Consider the following 17,469-nt stretch of genomic DNA (forward strand, 5'->3'; position numbering starts at 1 on the left):
ACAGAGACAGGCTCTGCAGTCCATTTAAATTTTCCAACAAAACTCGTGTAAATTGCTATGCAAATGTAGCAATCAATCTTCTGTTCCAATTACCACCAAATGTGCAAAACATTTACTCGAACGACTCAGACAAGTTGTGTTTGCAAATGCTTGTCCTTTATAGAAATGAGACAAATAATCCTGACAACACTTACAGTGCCCCAGGAATAAGACAAGAATTGGACTACTGTGCAGGAATGGAAAGATTCACCATAAACACATGTCGATCCACAAGAATTTCTAATGTACTTACTGCAAGTACTAGAAAACAGAAATATACCCATAAATTAAATCTTCCAGATTGCATACATGTGGAAGCATTCATGCACTCTATGCACCCATGCTGCACAAGAGCAGATCCCTAATGAACGATTAGTGTATGGATCTACACCTAATTGTGAATCCATTCCATTTCATCAACTGGTGCAAAATGCAAATCATGGCATATTATTCACTGTTTTGCAATTCAGACAATTGTTCCACCTTACACATAAACTCACATAGCCTATATGTCATAGTAATGCTTTTAAGGTGCAACGTAGATGGTACCAAAAATAACTGCAAGCTTACTAGCTTCACAAATGGGCAAGTATCTCTTGGCAAGAAAATCTTCACAACAGTAGGCATAATATACCACACTGGTGCCACAACCACTGCAGGTCACTATACTCCATACATAAAAAAAAAGATGTGTTTTTTTTCAATGCAATGACAATTACTCTAACATAGATTACCAGCAAATCTTACAAATGCCTACTTAATATTCCTCAAACCTAAATTGTGTCCCTGACCTGCTAAACTATCGTAAGTTAGTGCACTTTACGCACCAACAGGTATCTAACTACTTCAAAAAATACCTCTAGAACTCTAAACAGTTAGAATATGCCAACTGGTATCTAACTACATCCATAGTGCTACAACGCTGTTTGTGAAATGGAAAACAGTTTCAACATGCCAACAGATGTAAATTTAGTACATATTTGGTAATGCTATATAGTTGTTTTCCCAAATGACCCAATGATTATGCAAACAGAAACAACAATTAATGTTGTTGAATGCATAGTACTTAAAATGTACTGATTATGAGGGTCTACAAAGTTTAGTCACTAACCTGTAAAACTATCAAAAGTTAGAATACGCCAACTGGCATCTAACTGCAGCGATACTACTCCAATACTACTTTTCAATAGCAAAACAGATAGAATACACCAACAAAGTGCTTCAACACATACCCTTCAAAACTATGCAACTATCTACAGTTATAATATGCCAACTGGTATCTATCCGGACCTATAATACTGCAATCTTACTTTCCAATAGTGAAATAGTTAGAATCCACCAACAGGAATGAAAGTGCCTCAAAACATACCCTTCGAAACTGTAAAACTATCAGCAGACTACGCCAACAGGTATCTGACTGCATCCATAATATTAGTTTCCAATAGTAAAATAGTTAGAATCCACCAACAGGCATCAAACTGCATGAAAACATAAAACTGCTAAACTATAAACAGTTGGAATACGCCAACTGTTATCTAACTGCAGGCATACCACCACCACTTTAAAAAAGCAAGACACTTACACTATTACAATTCTTCGTTCTGCAACACTGCTTGTAACAAGAAATGCACTTAATTATGCACCTTAAACATTTCTTTAAGTACTAAACACTCCAAATAAACACAGTGTGACACGTAATGTCAAATAAATGTACTAGGGATTTTTTAATCCTACATGGAAGTTTTTTCTCCCAAAGACCCAATGATTATGAAAAACAAAAACAGCAACAGTGCAAAATGCACAGTAATGTTGTTTGAAGGATAGTAATTGGAATGTACTAATTATGAGGGTCTAAAAAGTACATGAATATGTGAGATTGTATGCAATGCGAAATTGTGAAGTATCCTACCTAACATATTATGCTATGTTATTTTCAGAGAGAAAGAAGCAAAGATTTCTCCGGCATTACCATGTACATCAAAGTCAACCTGTACCCCCAATGGTACATCAATCAAAAGTACCATTTACACTTCAATGGTATTGTGTCACCATGTCACAAAAACTATACACTGCCTACACACGATCAATAATTACTATGCACATATTATTTTAATGGTTGTTTCCAATGGCCGAATTCCATTTCTGTACACATAATATTACAATGGTTGTGGCCAGTGGCCAGATTCCTGGGTGCATGGCCATATTATGCTTTGGTGGTTGTGGCCAGTGCCTAGATTCATGGGTGCATGGCCCAGGCCAAGGCCATGCACCCAAGAATCTGGCCACTGGCTACAACCACCAGACCACAACTTGCCCTTAACTTCGCAATTCAAATGCTATCTGCAGGCATCAAAATAGACCGCCAACCTTATTTTTCACCAATGGCAACATTGCCATATAGTCTACATTCCACTCCCCTACTCTAACAAGCCCTCTTGTAGTCACCAAATAATCCCAAACGTGTTTCTCCAACTGACCACCAAACAGTTACTATTACAATGGTTGTAGCCAGATTCTTGGTTGCATGGCCATATTATGCTGTGGTGGTTATGCCAGTGCCTAGATTCCTGGGTTCCTATGCAAGCATCCTCATATCATTTACATTTCACTCACCTACCCTAATAAATCCTGGCTGCAGTCAACGGAAAAGCTGCCTTCCCAAGACTCTGGGCCTGATCACGACCTCGGCGGTAACGCTAACGCTATTAGCGTGGGGGCTATTAGCCCGACCGCCATAGCCCCCGGCGCTAATAGTGCAGGATCACGAGTTGGGCGGACTTGGAAGTCCCCATTCCCCATTGAGCCCATTCGGGATTTCCCGCCGGCGGTAATAGCGCAAATTTTCGGCGGATTTCCCCCCAGCCAAGAGCTGGGGCGAAATCCGCCGAAGCCCTGATTTGGCGGACCCTTAAATCCGGCGGTAATAGCGCTACCGCTGGATTTAAGGGTTACTGCCGAGGTCGTGATCAGGCCCTCTGTCTAGACTGCTGTGCCCTGCATGCTCTTCTCCCACCTAAACAAATAGTGCCAATTCATCTTTCTTTTACTCCCTCTCCCTTCGCAGCCCCTCTTTCCAACACCAAATGACCCTAAATATGTTTCCCAGCCTTGTTGCCCAACGTGCTCTCCATGGACAGCCGCGGATCGAGCATGGCGGGCGTTTTGGAAAAATATGACACACATCACGCTTTTCAGCAACCAATCAGCGAGCGCGTCGTATGTCCGCAGACATCACACAGCCTTCCAGACCAATCAAAGTCCTGTCTGCGGAGCGAACAGGGAAGTGAGTCGGTAGACTGGACCCAGATATCACAATTTTTATTTTACCTACATTTTGCCTGTTTTAAAGAAAACTACTGAACAGATTGACATCAAATTTACAAAAGCACGCCTTCGGGACCAAACCTCCTCTCCTCCCGCAAATATGGTGAAAATCTATCCAGCGGTTTGGGCTGTAGGCTGAACATCATTTTCTGTCCATTGCGCCTATGGAAAAAAAAATAGTGGGACCCCTTTTAACTTTGCCACCCCCTTGATGAAACCTCACCAAACTTGTCATATAAATTCAGACCGGGCCATATGCTTTCTTTGCAAAGTTTGGTAAGGATTCGTCCGGGGGAGCAAAGTTATAAGCCACCCAAATAGTGCTCTTCCTATGAGTTGAGCAACTGAACCATAACTATAGGGCCACTACCGCAGGCCCTGTAATACATCTGAAAGTAAAAACAACGGAATTATAGCTAAGAATAGGCAATAGTAGGCGAAAAGACAAAGGAAGTGAACAAAGCCTACCTGTCTTGCAGACAGTGGGAGATTAATGCCATGGGGATGGATGGGCGAGAGGAAACCTTTCTGAATCATTCTCCTAACCTAAGGATATAGAATATAGTGCAAAATACCGGGAGGATGGTACGGTGCGGACAAGGCACAGAGGTATAGGGACCTTATAACTGGCAGTAGATTGGCAATGCCATAGTTAAACCAGAGAGTGCAACCTAGGAAATTTTAGTAAAGATGAACAACCTCTAAACTAAATAAAAATCATGATGGCTGCTAGCTGCTAGAAAAGAGAATAGCTTTTCTGGTCAGATGCAGCTCTATCATTTTCTACACCGGTCTCGAGAAGATTGATGAAAATACGGACAGATGCACTGAGAGTACAACATTCCAGCTTCAGTTGAGATGTCAAGACAACATGTTTACTTTTTCTCTGTGGAGGAGGGGGCAGACCCTCTGAAATAGGAAACTATAGATGCAACAAGAGGCCAACACGAGAAGGGGACCACATCCAGCAGCCCTGCATCAGGAATGGTATCTAGCCATAAACTACACAACGTTGTAGTACTTTGAGATCTCCTCACAAAGCATGAGATGGGGACAACAGTGCTCGGCCTCCTTAGAGGCATAAAATAAGTCTGATCACTGACTTAAGTGCAATTTGTTTGAACATGCAACCAGAGTGAAGATGTAGTTTCTTCAATAAAGGGCTGATCAATTGCCATTGGATTGTAAGGGGAGCAACATCAGTCGTGGTTCTGCATTGATGGTGGCTAAGAGGGGCAGAAGGAATGGCAAATGGTGGGAATGATGAGAACATGCTAGCTGAAATAAGTTTGCTTGGGCTTAGCAATAGGTGCTAGGGAAATGTGGGAGGGTGGGAATTTTGTAGTGTCACAAAACAGAGGAACAGTGTTGGACTTACTCTTTTGAAGGAAAAGTCTTATTTACGTGCAGCCTCTTTAGACTATCTGGGACATCAGTTGAGTGAGAAGGGATTATAGCCAAATACTACTCAAAGTTTGTTAGGCACTTTTCAGACAAGTGTACATCAGAGAACTGTGCAGGAAGGTGTTTTATTAAATTGGACTAGTGACTGTCAGACAGAGTTCGCTGACGTTTTGTATGGACGGGTTATTTCCAGCATGTTCATGCAGAATGCTTATAGTGATGAAAGAAACAGCACTTCTCATAGAGCACACAGACTGATTCTGCTGATTCTCCTGCCGCGACAATTGGTTAAAATATATACTTTGGATGTGAGGGGGCAAAACACCCCACTTAAAGGTGTTTTACCATTTCTAGAACTGAGACTTATCAACCTTGAGGTTGTTCATTTACAAATAAAGTTCCTCTTGCACGGACACACACACACAGATTGGCTTCAATGGAGTATTCTCATAATTGTTTGGCCTGTGTCAAATCATAGAACACAAGAGTGGCTTGTAAGGAGGGATATCAGATTTGATAAACACAAGCAAATTAAACACAAGAGGTTATTTATGAGGGGGAATCCACTGACTATAATGTCTGCTTATGCCCCGAAAAATGAACAGGAAGGGTTTCTCACAGAATGTGAAAGTTATTGAAATGTATTCACAGGACAACATTATTTTAGCACGGAATATCCATATGGTTATGCACCCTGAGATTGACAGAGCGTGACAGAACTAAAACCAAGAGGTGCACTCCTTTCAGGGTTATGATAGTGAAATTGAAGTCTAAACTTAAATCAATGGGAGTCATAGACTGATGGAGGTGTGCACTTCCCAATTCATGGGACTTCTCTTTCTACAGCTACATACAGCACTCTTACTGATGCACTGATTTCATCTAAGTGACTGACCTACTATATTAGCGAGGCTTCGATTGGACCTATAACTTGGTCTGGCCAAAGCAATGTTATGACTATATTAGCGCTGGGTCAGAGGAGGGAGGAGAATGGGATTTCACATCTAGGAAACCATTAACTTAGAGTGCCTTCAATTACCAAAGGGGTGTAAAGAAGCTATAGCCAGCTTTTTCAAAGACAACATCTCTGAAGATACTTCGTTCTCTACACACTTGGATAATCTAATGGCAGCTCTGGGGGGTATATGTATTCAGTTATCAGCTGAGACGAAAATATTTGAGCTGTTGGTTGAGTCTAATCTCCATAATCATTTTTCCTTTGGAAAGCCCTCTAATAGGTCATTACCCATGTGGTAGTTTTATAGCATGTAAACGTACCATGAAGATCAAAGAATTCATGCACAAGTGTAAAAAATTGAAGCTCAAAGGACACACCAACTGAAAAAGTTCTAACGTAGTTTATGTCATCCAGTGTCCATGTAATAAACTTTATGTGGGCCAAGAACACTTCAGAATTTATGAACATCGATCAAGAATTTCGAAAAGGCAACATTTTGGTGCCTTTGGTGCCACACTTCATGGAAAAAGGACAAACAGTTGAAGATTTGCGATGGTTCATAACGGAACAAATCATTGACATCAATCCCAATACGAATATTGTCACTTAAGTGCCTAAATGTGAACAATTTGGGATATTCTCATTAAGATCACACACTGAGGGTCTTAATGACAATGAGGAATGGGCAGCAGCCATTTAACATGTATAGGTTACTACATCCTATTATGGCCTTACCGTTAGTGCATGCACAGTATTGTTTGTATAGTTCTTGCATTCCCCCCAAAACTACGAATTTAACCAAGAATGCAAAATTGGTATGCAGCTAATTCCAGCATACATAAAATATGCAGTAGGAAAATACTGTTTTACAACACAAGGATTATAATATCTCAGATATTCCCACGTAGAGCATTTCTTTATTGCATGACATTTGGATGAATGATTTGAGGAACTGCAATATGGCCGCTGAATAAGCCTTTCAGCGGTTCCAGAGTTTTACGCTCCAGTGAGCAGACTAGTAAATATGATGTACAAGCGTACCCGCAAGGAATGTGATTGAGTTGAGCAAATGCTGCCAGCGAGACCAATCGCGTTCGGCTTTAGTGCACCACGCACTCGGAGAGCAGGCAATAGAGGTAAGTAAGCGGTAGAGTCCGTACTAGAGTATAGTAGTAGCAGTGAGTATATACCCATAACTAAAGAACATCCATGTTATTGCAGTACACCTAGCATGCACATGTGAGAAAATTCTACAGACAAGGACCGTAGTGCTCATTGGAATGACCACAGATTAATCAACAGCGAGAGATAAACTTCAAAACTCTCTGACATGTATACGCACTTCGAACAGCATTAGGTACCTTATAAGTTACGATTTGTATTTCATGAAAGCTATCAAGCTAGATCACAATTCCTATTAAATATGTTTATGCACAGGAGGCATGGCTCATAGTGTTGCAGAGTTTAGTTCACTAAATAACTAAGAGTGACGTGCTTAGCCATTCAAATCAGACTTTCTATACCAGATTCTTTCTTACCGCCCTGTGTATTCTCTCCCTAGATGATGTCGGTTCATCCCATCTACCATGGCAAGACTGCAGTAAAGATGTGTTTCTTCCTCCTTGTCTTTTATAGTTCAGGATCTTATGAACATTTTCCCGACCACACATGTGTACCTCTACAGTATCAGGTACTTTTTGTCTATATGGAGTCCAGCCGAGTTACATGCATAGATAAGACAAGTTACATCAATAGTAAACATATTCCATCAAAGACACACATTATTTTTATATTACGGTTCAGAGGAAGACTAGTCCTGAAGAAGATGATACTTTCGTAGAAACTAGCCAGCACCACTACCAAGATTTGATATGGACTGAGCTCAGTAATTAATGTCACAGTTGGTTTAGCTAGTAGGCACTCAGCACTTTTTCATCGGCACTTAGCATTTTAGAGACCTCAGGTACTTTTTAACCAGGTCCTGCACTTGCCGTTGCATGTTCGCCATACTCCAATAGGAGGGAGAACTGGGCAGCACTTTAGCTTAATGCCCCGATGCATGTGCATGCTTGGTCATACAACATCACACTGTAAGAAATGAGATAGTAGAATTGTAGGATCTAAGTTCAGAATACTGCTCACAGTGAGGCTGTTGCGTTTAAGCATCTGTGTGTTTGTATGTATTTTAAGCATTGAATTCATATATTTCCATACATTTTATTTTGTATATCATTCTAGTATTGCCCACGGGTCCATGAGGAGAATTTAAACTTCTCTAATGTGGAAACACATTTTTATGTCTGTTTTGTGGAAATATTTATGTATTTCTATGTGCACTTTATTAATATTACAATACTGAATATATATACTTTTGTTTCATAAATAATCTAATGCATATGTAGATTAGGCTGGCCACCACTAGGTAATTTGATATTGTTCACACCAGCTTTAGTGTAATGTACAAGTCATATCCAACTCAAGGTATCTTTTCATAAAGTATTACCCATACAGACCTCTTCTGTGGTTTATCACTGTTGGAAAGCCCAGCATAAAGGCAACCAATCCCTGGCAACTATAAGAAGACTGACATCTGTAGGGGTCCAACTTCATACCTTTGTCACTAACAAAGTATGTTATTGCGGTCTAAACAGCATTTGATTTATTTATGTATTTAATTTATTTTGGTTGTTTAACGCAACCTTTCAAATTTGTACAAAATACATAACAAATTGTTTCAAATTAGTGCAAAATACTAAACATTACAATTAAAATTACATTTAGATTATACACATCAATAAATACAATTAACAAATCATTATACATACTTTCAAATAAAACTCAGTGACACGCTCCTATTAGTTCTTGTGATATTTACATCCAATTATCCAAGATCACAGCATTTCAGTGGCACTACATTATGAATCTTCAAGGCAAGAATTCAATTTACCGTAGCAATATTTAACAATATCAACTTTCCATTAAAAATCATGTCCCACATTTTATCTTCATTCAACAGTCTATGCCAATTAAGAAATGTATAAAAGGTTTCTTTTCATAAAGCATTCAGATTCGGCCATTCTACAAATAGATATTTTAAAGTTTCAATCTTCTCTTGGTCTTTACAAAATCTACAAGTAATAATCGAATCATGCTTTTTTGAGTATTTTGCTATTTGTACTCTGTCGGCCACAGGTTTAATCTGATTCCCATTAGAATTCTTGCATATTTCACATCTGGGAATTTCCTTAGATAAATAGGGATTGTATGCATGGGTTTTATCTCACATTTTCCAGTTTGGAATATTGCATATTTATTACAATTCACCCATGTCACAGACCAATGCCACCTCCGCAATTTCATTTTTGTCTTATCTGGGAAATCCACCAGAAGTTGCTGTGATACATTGGCTTTCTTTAATATGTCCTTACAATATGCCTCCCCTGTCTTTATGGGACTATTATTACTTCCTTCAAGGACATTATGTAGGAGCGGAATTAAGGTCTGTGTATTCTCCTTTGAGAGGTTTGCCACACTACTAATGCTTACAATGATCTTAATCCAGATTCATACCTCAATATTACAACAAGGATTGCTTGAGGCAAGTAGAGAAGCTTTTTTCCACAACAAACCTTCTAAGGTGTTCCAATTGGGTTGATTATTCAGATACTTGGCTTGTGCGCCATAAATAATTAATGGGACTAGTTTCTGTTTATAGAATTGGATTAAAACAGCATGTGTATATTTCCCAAATTTGGCTTGTATTTCTCTCTCTTGCGAGGCCAATGTTCGCATTTTCGGTGTTATTTCTGTAGGGTAAATCAGTTAGCCTATTATTTATAATTTGACCTAAAAATGTACATTTGTTTACTTCTACAACTTCTATATTGTTAAGTGTTCATGTACAACCTCCTCGCTTCAGGTCTATTGCAGAAAAAGCAGGCTTTATTGTGTAATTGTGAACTGGTTCTTTGGGATCTTGTACAAGGAAGGTCATTTCTGCTCACTGAGCTCTCACCAGCATCTTCATGTTCAAGTTGCTTTTTGTCACTAGTCCGTAGAATATGAAGTTTGCTTTTGTGTGTGTAATAGGACAGCTGCCACTTTGGTTTATTTCTTCTGCAATTCTATGTTTGAAGTGTTCTCTCAAGGTGTTTATAATCATGGTCTTCACACTCATTTCAAATTCTTAAAGCATCAAGTCATTTTTCAGTAGATTTTGAGTTTTGAACTAAAGCCTCCTTTTTTTAGTATTGATACAATAAAAACAAATGAAAGTCGAGTACCACTTGAGCGCTTGTGTTTGTGTGATGATGGTCCATCTATCTGCATGGCACCAATTCAGGCAAATGGTTGCACCTGAAACAGATAATAAAAACCAGTCATTGAAAAAAAGGAATACCTGAACGTATAAAACTAGAGTTCTAATTACATATCTGTACAGAATATTTTTGAGACCCCATTGCCTTCAGAGTAAATGCAGTTATGATACATTTGTTTGCCTGAAAATAACTTTGAAATGTGACCTTAGAAATTTAAACCTGTCCATAAATGACAACAACATTAAGAGGTTTTATGTATTTTGCTGGTGGATATCTTGATGAATTTCTCAATACTGCACACCATGTACCATAGAGTAATACCATGAAATATTTATTCTATTGCTGGTTTATGATGATGCAAAGCCATCCCCACTTTTTTAATCATTGCCAATACCGCAGAGCATGTATTTTTCTACATATGTACATGTACAAAACTCACGCTCCGCCACATTGTCCTGTCCGCAGCCTATCTCTCAAAACTGATTTCGCCCTGTGCCTGGACCCATTCAAGCTTTACCACCATCATCCACGAGGCTAATGCCTCATACTACGCATAATGGCCTGCTAACGGTAGCATTTGCGTCCTTCAAATAATGCGCCCCAAGAGCCTAGTTACCCACTCCCACACATGAACCCACTATTCGTCCATCGCCCCTGCTGGGACCGCAATTCAGTGCTGCTGAGCTACACTTCCTGCGGCCAGAGACACTATCCTTACACTCTAAGGTCGCCAGCTTCCCCCGCGGCACGGTAACCGTCGCGCTGGGCATGCACCCCTCCCCCTCACCAGACCATTCGCTATATCTGATGATAATTATTTTAATTTGCCCACAACTATCAAAACCCACATCCACCGAACCCCGACCCCCACCTCAAGGCGAGCTAAGCGGAGGGAAGGTGGGAGCTAAACAAGGCCATATGGGCGCTACCCGCCAAGGAACAGGCCTGTTCCTTGCCCTTCCACCACGCTTACCTCCGACCAAGCATTTCTTCCTGCCCCTGACGCTCCTTCCTCACTGGAACCACGACGATGTACGCCATGAAAAAGGAAAACAAAAAGATGGAATTGGATTGGAGGAAAGAATACAACCCAGGAAAAAAAACACTGTACCAGAAAAAAATCCGCACATACAAGAAGGAAATTCAAAAGCCAAAGAGAAGACATTACGATGACAGAATCAACAATGCCACCAACACACAAAAAGAAATGTTTAGCATCATTGAAGAAATGAGAAACCCACCAGGCTGTGATAACACCCCAACGCCCCCAGAAAAACTATGCAATGACCTGGCAGACCACTTAAAAAAAAATCAATGACATCCGACAAAACATACAAAAGGGACCAACCAAGCACAACATACAACCCAACGAACCTAACACAGAACCACAGCACAAACTCCAAAGCTTTCATGAAATATCAGCAGAGGCATTCGCAATGCTGGTAAAACGAAGCAAGAAAGTGGGATCACCCATGGACCCCTGTCCCGCAGACATCTACAAATCAATCCTTGCACAAGGATCACCAGCAGAACACTACAGAAACCTTCGAAATCGATCACTAGCAACAGGGACTGTACCGAGGATCTTCAAATCAGCATACATCAAACCACTCTTGAAAAACACAAGTGTCGACGTAGATGACCTTTCCAACTACAGGCCGATCTCTAACATCCCCTACCCAGCAAAACTTCTAGAAACCTACGCATATAAACTAACCCAAGAACACATAGAAAAACACCACCTGCTGGGCCAAGCTCAAGTCGGTTTCAGACCAGCAAGAGGAACGGAAACAGAACTACTATCCATCTGGGACGACCTCAAAACTAACGCAGACTCAAACACTACCTCAGCCCTTATTCTGCTCGACCTCTCCGCAGCCTTTGACACAGTTAGCCACGACACCCTGACCAAAAGACTAGAAAACATAGGCATAACAGACACAACACTACGCTGGACCAAATCATTCCTAGCAGACAGAACAGAAACTGTATGGATCAAACCTTTTAAATCCACTCCACGAGATAACGACTGTGGAGTGCCACAAGGATCCTCACTATCCACTCTATATTTCAACATCTATCAGACTCCGGTCATCAGAATATTCAAAAAATACAACATTACATGCTACATCTACGCAGATGACACACAAATCATCTACAAAATCAAAGACACCGATCCCGGCCATTCAACCCTAATCGAATGTCTAAAAGAAGTCTTCAACTGGATGGATGCCAACAACCTGAAAATCAACCCAGGAAAGACAGAATTCATGATTGTATCCAAAGACCAAGAGAACGAAACCACCATCCCTTGGCCTACGGAAATGGTAAACGCACCAACACCATCGAAGGTAGTAAAAAATCTGGGAGTCCTAATGGACAGCACCCTAACCCTAGAACCACAAATAAATGCAACAGTGAAGAAATGCTTTTTCCTCCTCCACACGGCAAGAAGAATTCTACCTTTCCTCTCCTTCACGCACAAAACACTCACTATCGTCGCCCTAATCATGTCAAAAATCAACTATGCAAACAGCCTCTACCTCGGAATACCAGAATACCTCCTGAAGAAAATGCAACAGATCCAAAATGCAGCAGCAAGACTACTCCTCAAAGTATCCAGAAGAGACCACATCATTCCACCCCTAAAAACACTACACTGGCTCTCAGTAAAACATTGCATCACCTTCAAAACAATGTGCATTACGCACAGGGCAATCAGCGGACAAGGAGCAGAATTCCTACAAAAGAAAATAACAGTCTACAAACCAACGAGACCCCTCCGATCAAGCAACAAAATCCTCCTGGAACTCAAACCATACCTTAAGAAAAAACTTGGAGGCACCTCCTTCTACCACTTAGCAGCCAAAACCTGGAACAACATCCCAAAAGAAATAAGAAACACTGAAGATCACCTAAAATTCAGGAAATCACTAAAAACCTGGCTCTTCAACACCACAGACTAAAACTGAAAATCGAAACAGGTAAAAGGAGGACTAAACTGGAAAGGACACGGACAACCCCGAACCGACAGGGAAGCTCCCACCGCACCTGGACGGGTGACACCAGATAGACTGCAACACAGGTGACACGCACGGAGACTGAATCAACTACCCCAGCCAATCCCACCAACACTTTCGCCCACCCCTTAGTCACCGCCAGGTACCATAGTGTTGTGGAATTGTCGAGATATTGGCAATCGCCACACTACCGGAGAGGTTGACATTGGCAGGTGCACTGGCCACAGGAGTATGAAGGGAGGACAGGGGGGGTTTGAAAGGCCATGATAGAGGGAGGGGGGGCCAGAGGAGTAAGGAACCCTGTATGCCAGATGGACCCAGATCAGGACAGAGGCGCATCAGGCGAGACCACGCAAGCCGAGCGCCTCAATTCAGGATAGAGATGCAAACTAACCAACCCTACTAACAATTTCCCCTTCTGCAAACAAATCTCAAACTCCAAAAGCAAACACAACCAAATCCTACAGCACAACAAACCACACAAACTTCACTACATTGCAACAACAAAACAAAAACACCCATAGACTTGCACAACAGTACACGACGACTACCGGTCGTAAACACCACTGGCCCAGCCAACGGACCCACCGGGCTGAGGCCGCCAACAGCACATCACTGCTCTCTTGAACTTTTCCTGCTTCCTCCCACTAACTCAACCTCCCCTCCTCTTTCAGAGCCGCCAGAGCGCCAGGGGACCACTCCGGTGGTGATAGTGCGCGGTACAAATGTCCTTTAACATTAACATACTATAGAGCAAAAATCAAATGTTATAGGATATGAGCCTGGCTACATTTCTTGATTGTAATTTTAAATTCATTTAGGCTTAAAATGTTTTTTTACTGGTACATTAAATGGTTTTATTAAGATATATTAAGTGTGAGATGTAAGTACAATAAATGGACACATAATCGGTCATTTTACCACTACTGTTAGCAGCAAATGTTTTCAGAATGTCATAGACAATTAATAAAACTACCTTGCTTGCAAACTGAAGTGTTGGCTTTTGTGGATATGATGAGCATCTGAGATTTGATTGCATATGTTCTCCCTGCTTGGAGTTGTCTGCAGAATATAAATATGTTACATTAAATGCACTTCTGCTATATAGACTTTAATGTCTGTGTTTTCGACTCGTGTCTGTCATTGAGAATTTATTTGTACAAGTTTAGGTAAACCTCGGCTTATATTTAACAGGTTTCTACATTTTCTTAAAGTTCATATTCTAGGACAGTGTTTTAATTTGAATTGTTGACTATTATAAATGTTTTCCTTATAACACGTATTAACATTGCAAAATGATTCTATCTTTAGATGCATTCATACTAGATTGACAATCAGATCATTCCATTTGTAAACATATTTTTATCATTTGTTTTAAAAATATCACTGTAGGCCCAGAAACTATGCTTGAGAGGAGTGCGGGTGCATGCGAAGAGAATTCAAAGCCATGAATAATTGGATCATCAGATACTGGGAATGCGGCTGATCACAGAAAGAGCTCATAGCTGGAATGTCTCCTCCAGGGAATGCTTCAGATGCAACAAATCATGTTTTCAATAAAAACATTTTTAATACAACACAATCGTGAAACAACTGACACACGAACTTGGCTGTCCTTTATTACCTTTGCACTGTTTTTGGTAAATTATTGGTAGATAAAGTTTTCCTCGGGGGAGGTAATGGACCTCTTTGTTTCAGTTATAGTTTTTATTTTTTTATTTTTTTTATTTATTGTGTATTTGGCTATTAATAAAGCCTTAAACTCATTTAAAATACAATGGATAAACAAACAATATACGCATAGAGATATATAAAATTATGATAAGTTAATATTACAATATGTTCAAATACATATTCAATCGATTGATTAAAAGAAAACATTCATATTTTTTCCACATTCTTTCTTATGAATCAGATTAATTAAAAAAAATATTTCTAAATATAATAGTTGGAAGAGGTAATAACCACAGATTCGGCACCATACAGTGTATTCCAAAATTGTTGTCAAGATTAACAACAAAAGTCCCATAGCCCTTAACGTAATGTTATTTTTAAACAGAGCAAGTAAGACTATGTTGCCTTGTCTCCGTTTTTTCCCTACATAAGTGATATAAACGAGCCTACCAAGGAAGACCCTTCCAAGCCCCGATATACTCCCATGTGTGTAAAAGATTTACATGCAACTGCAAAATAAAATGCTCCAAATGAATTTGGCCAAAATTTAGTCAAATACAAACAAGGTTAGTCAAGGGCAACACCTTGTCTTGAGTATTCTTTGTATATCCGCTTTTGGCGAGTTTATCAATTTTACAGACCTTACCCCAGGTCTTAGATTAATTCTTCAGTATAACATCAATATTTGGAGTTACCAATGCCTCGTCAGAGGAGATTTCTAATAATGTTTAGTCATTTATAGCAAAATGTTGCAATTCAGAAATAAACATATTATTAGCATGCACATTGCAATTTTTCCCAAGTAAAGTCTGCAGCTCATTTGTGTTAATGCCGCCTGAGAATGTCTTTATGTAGAGCAAGGTACGTTGTATTGACCACATTGTAACTAATGAAGTAAGACCATACTCCAATCTCAAAACTTCCACAGGTGTGGAAGTTGGAAGGTTAATTAAAGATTGTAAGATTTTACCCTCAATTCTATCCAGCTAACAAGCATGTGTTTAACAAAGTATTGCCAGCCCATATAATAAGGTAGGGACTAGTTATATATATGTTTAGCTGATGCAGTAATAATGGTTGGTAACAACATTGAATGCTTTACATTAATGCTTTCTGAATAGTAACCGTTTTGTAATGTGCATATTTAATCCCATTAATACTGACATTATGAATGTTGATTTTTCAGCTTTTCGATTTGGGAAGTCTCCAAAAGGGTTGAATCTGACTAATAAAATAGTGTATAATTTACACAAACATCTTTTCATTTGAGTAGTACTTCACAAAATTGGAAGAGCAACAGTAGCAATGTTAGGTAACGTTAAACAGAAGTGAATACTGGAGTCTACTCCTGGACATATCTTCATCCACTCTCCAAATAAGTTACATTTGATGAATTAATTAAGAGTATGCCATGGACAGAAGATGATTTGACAGTCATTCAGGCTGCATATCAAAATTTTAATCCATTTTACAAGATGTCTATACGTGGGGTCATTAACTTTAGAAAAAAATACCTATTCACAATGAAGTGACTCTCTTACCATTGATCAATACCTGGAGAGTGCTATCCATTTCACAAAGAGGTTAATATGATAAACTCAGACTTACTCCCGGCTTAGCTTTGGTACGTCCGAATTAAGTCAGGGTAATTTCAAATAAAACTTCCCATTGTAGCTTCTTAGTGAATAAGATAATACTCTCCAGGTTCACTTGAAGGATAAGGAAGAGTTTTTCATAATTGACCCTTCATGAATCAGGGCAAAATTTGTTCTATATTCTGTTAAAGAGAGAAGGGAAGTTTTAAATCTTGGTCGCAACAGAGAAGGGAAAGGAGGATAGGAGAAAAAGAACAGTGTTGTGCTTGTGGTATTTTATAAACATGAAGCAGCAGCAAAATATCGGCTGGACTACAACATGCTGCGTATCTGCTCTTAACTGCTTTTTTCTCCAAATGCAACATTTGGGCGCTGCACACTCAACATACACTTTTCTCCTGTTGATAATGGCTGGTCTCATCTTGCCACTGGGGTGCCTTTGGCGGTTGCCATGGAGCCATACCAACAATGTTTTGATTGGTTGTCACTGGCTAAATATGGGCCTACCAGGAGCCGGCTGACAAGAGAGCCGGCCCCAGCATGAAGGCCCACCCAAAGGCCCCTGTCTGGAGCTGGAAGGAGCCCCCCAACCTACAGATACTCCAAAATGCTCCCCAATGATTCACACAGAAATGCTCACCAGCACACTTTGACCATGATCAAACCCTTGACTTCATTTTGCCCTGGTGAGCAATTGTCATGGTGCCTATCCCAGGAGCACCAGGCCAGGCCCAGTACCCCCGGGAGCAGGCATCACGCCCCCAGGTAAAAGCCCAGCGGCCCTTTATAGGGGCTCTTTGGACTCTGTCCTGGCGCCGTTGGCATCAGGCTCATGTTGGACATCAGTCCTGGCGCCATAGGCGCCAGGCTCATAAGGGGAAGTGTTTGGTGCACTTAACTGAAGCAGACCATGCTGCACACTCACCTGATGCAGACCATGCTGCATGAAGAACCAAGCCAAATGAGGCTTGGGAGGGACTATTTTTCTGAAGGAACTATTTTGTTACTTGGGTGGGGCTGTGGAAAATACTCACCTGGAACTTCTTCCAAGGCTATTTAAGCCACGCCCGGACAGCCACACATGCTTCGCGTTGTTCTGCATCCCAGCAGCTGAACGCTCATCGTGTCTGCTCCTG

At 40.4% G+C, this 17,469-nt stretch overlaps 1 protein-coding gene across 2 annotated transcripts in view; it reads left to right on the plus strand.

The window, feature by feature from the left end:
• The window catches only part of LOC138531375 (carcinoembryonic antigen-related cell adhesion molecule 5-like), a 348,843-nt gene extending 332,871 nt beyond the window's left edge, over window positions 1–15,972 (plus strand). Inside the window, exons 8-9 of one of the 2 annotated variants that reach the window (XM_069640987.1) lie at window positions 7,287–7,415; window positions 14,457–15,972. In XM_069640987.1, the coding sequence (XP_069497088.1) occupies window positions 7,287–7,290 (4 nt within the window). In that variant the 3' untranslated portion in view covers window positions 7,291–7,415; window positions 14,457–15,972. The remainder of the gene's footprint in view (window positions 1–7,286; window positions 7,416–14,456) is intronic. The other variant, XM_069640986.1, reaches the window with a different exon arrangement.
• Window positions 15,973–17,469: the final 1,497 nt, after the last annotated feature.

This window comes from Ambystoma mexicanum, chromosome 1q (assembly GCF_040938575.1).
Source record: "Ambystoma mexicanum isolate Mex_15411 chromosome 1q, UKY_AmexF1_1, whole genome shotgun sequence".
NCBI lineage: Eukaryota > Metazoa > Chordata > Amphibia > Caudata > Ambystomatidae > Ambystoma > Ambystoma mexicanum.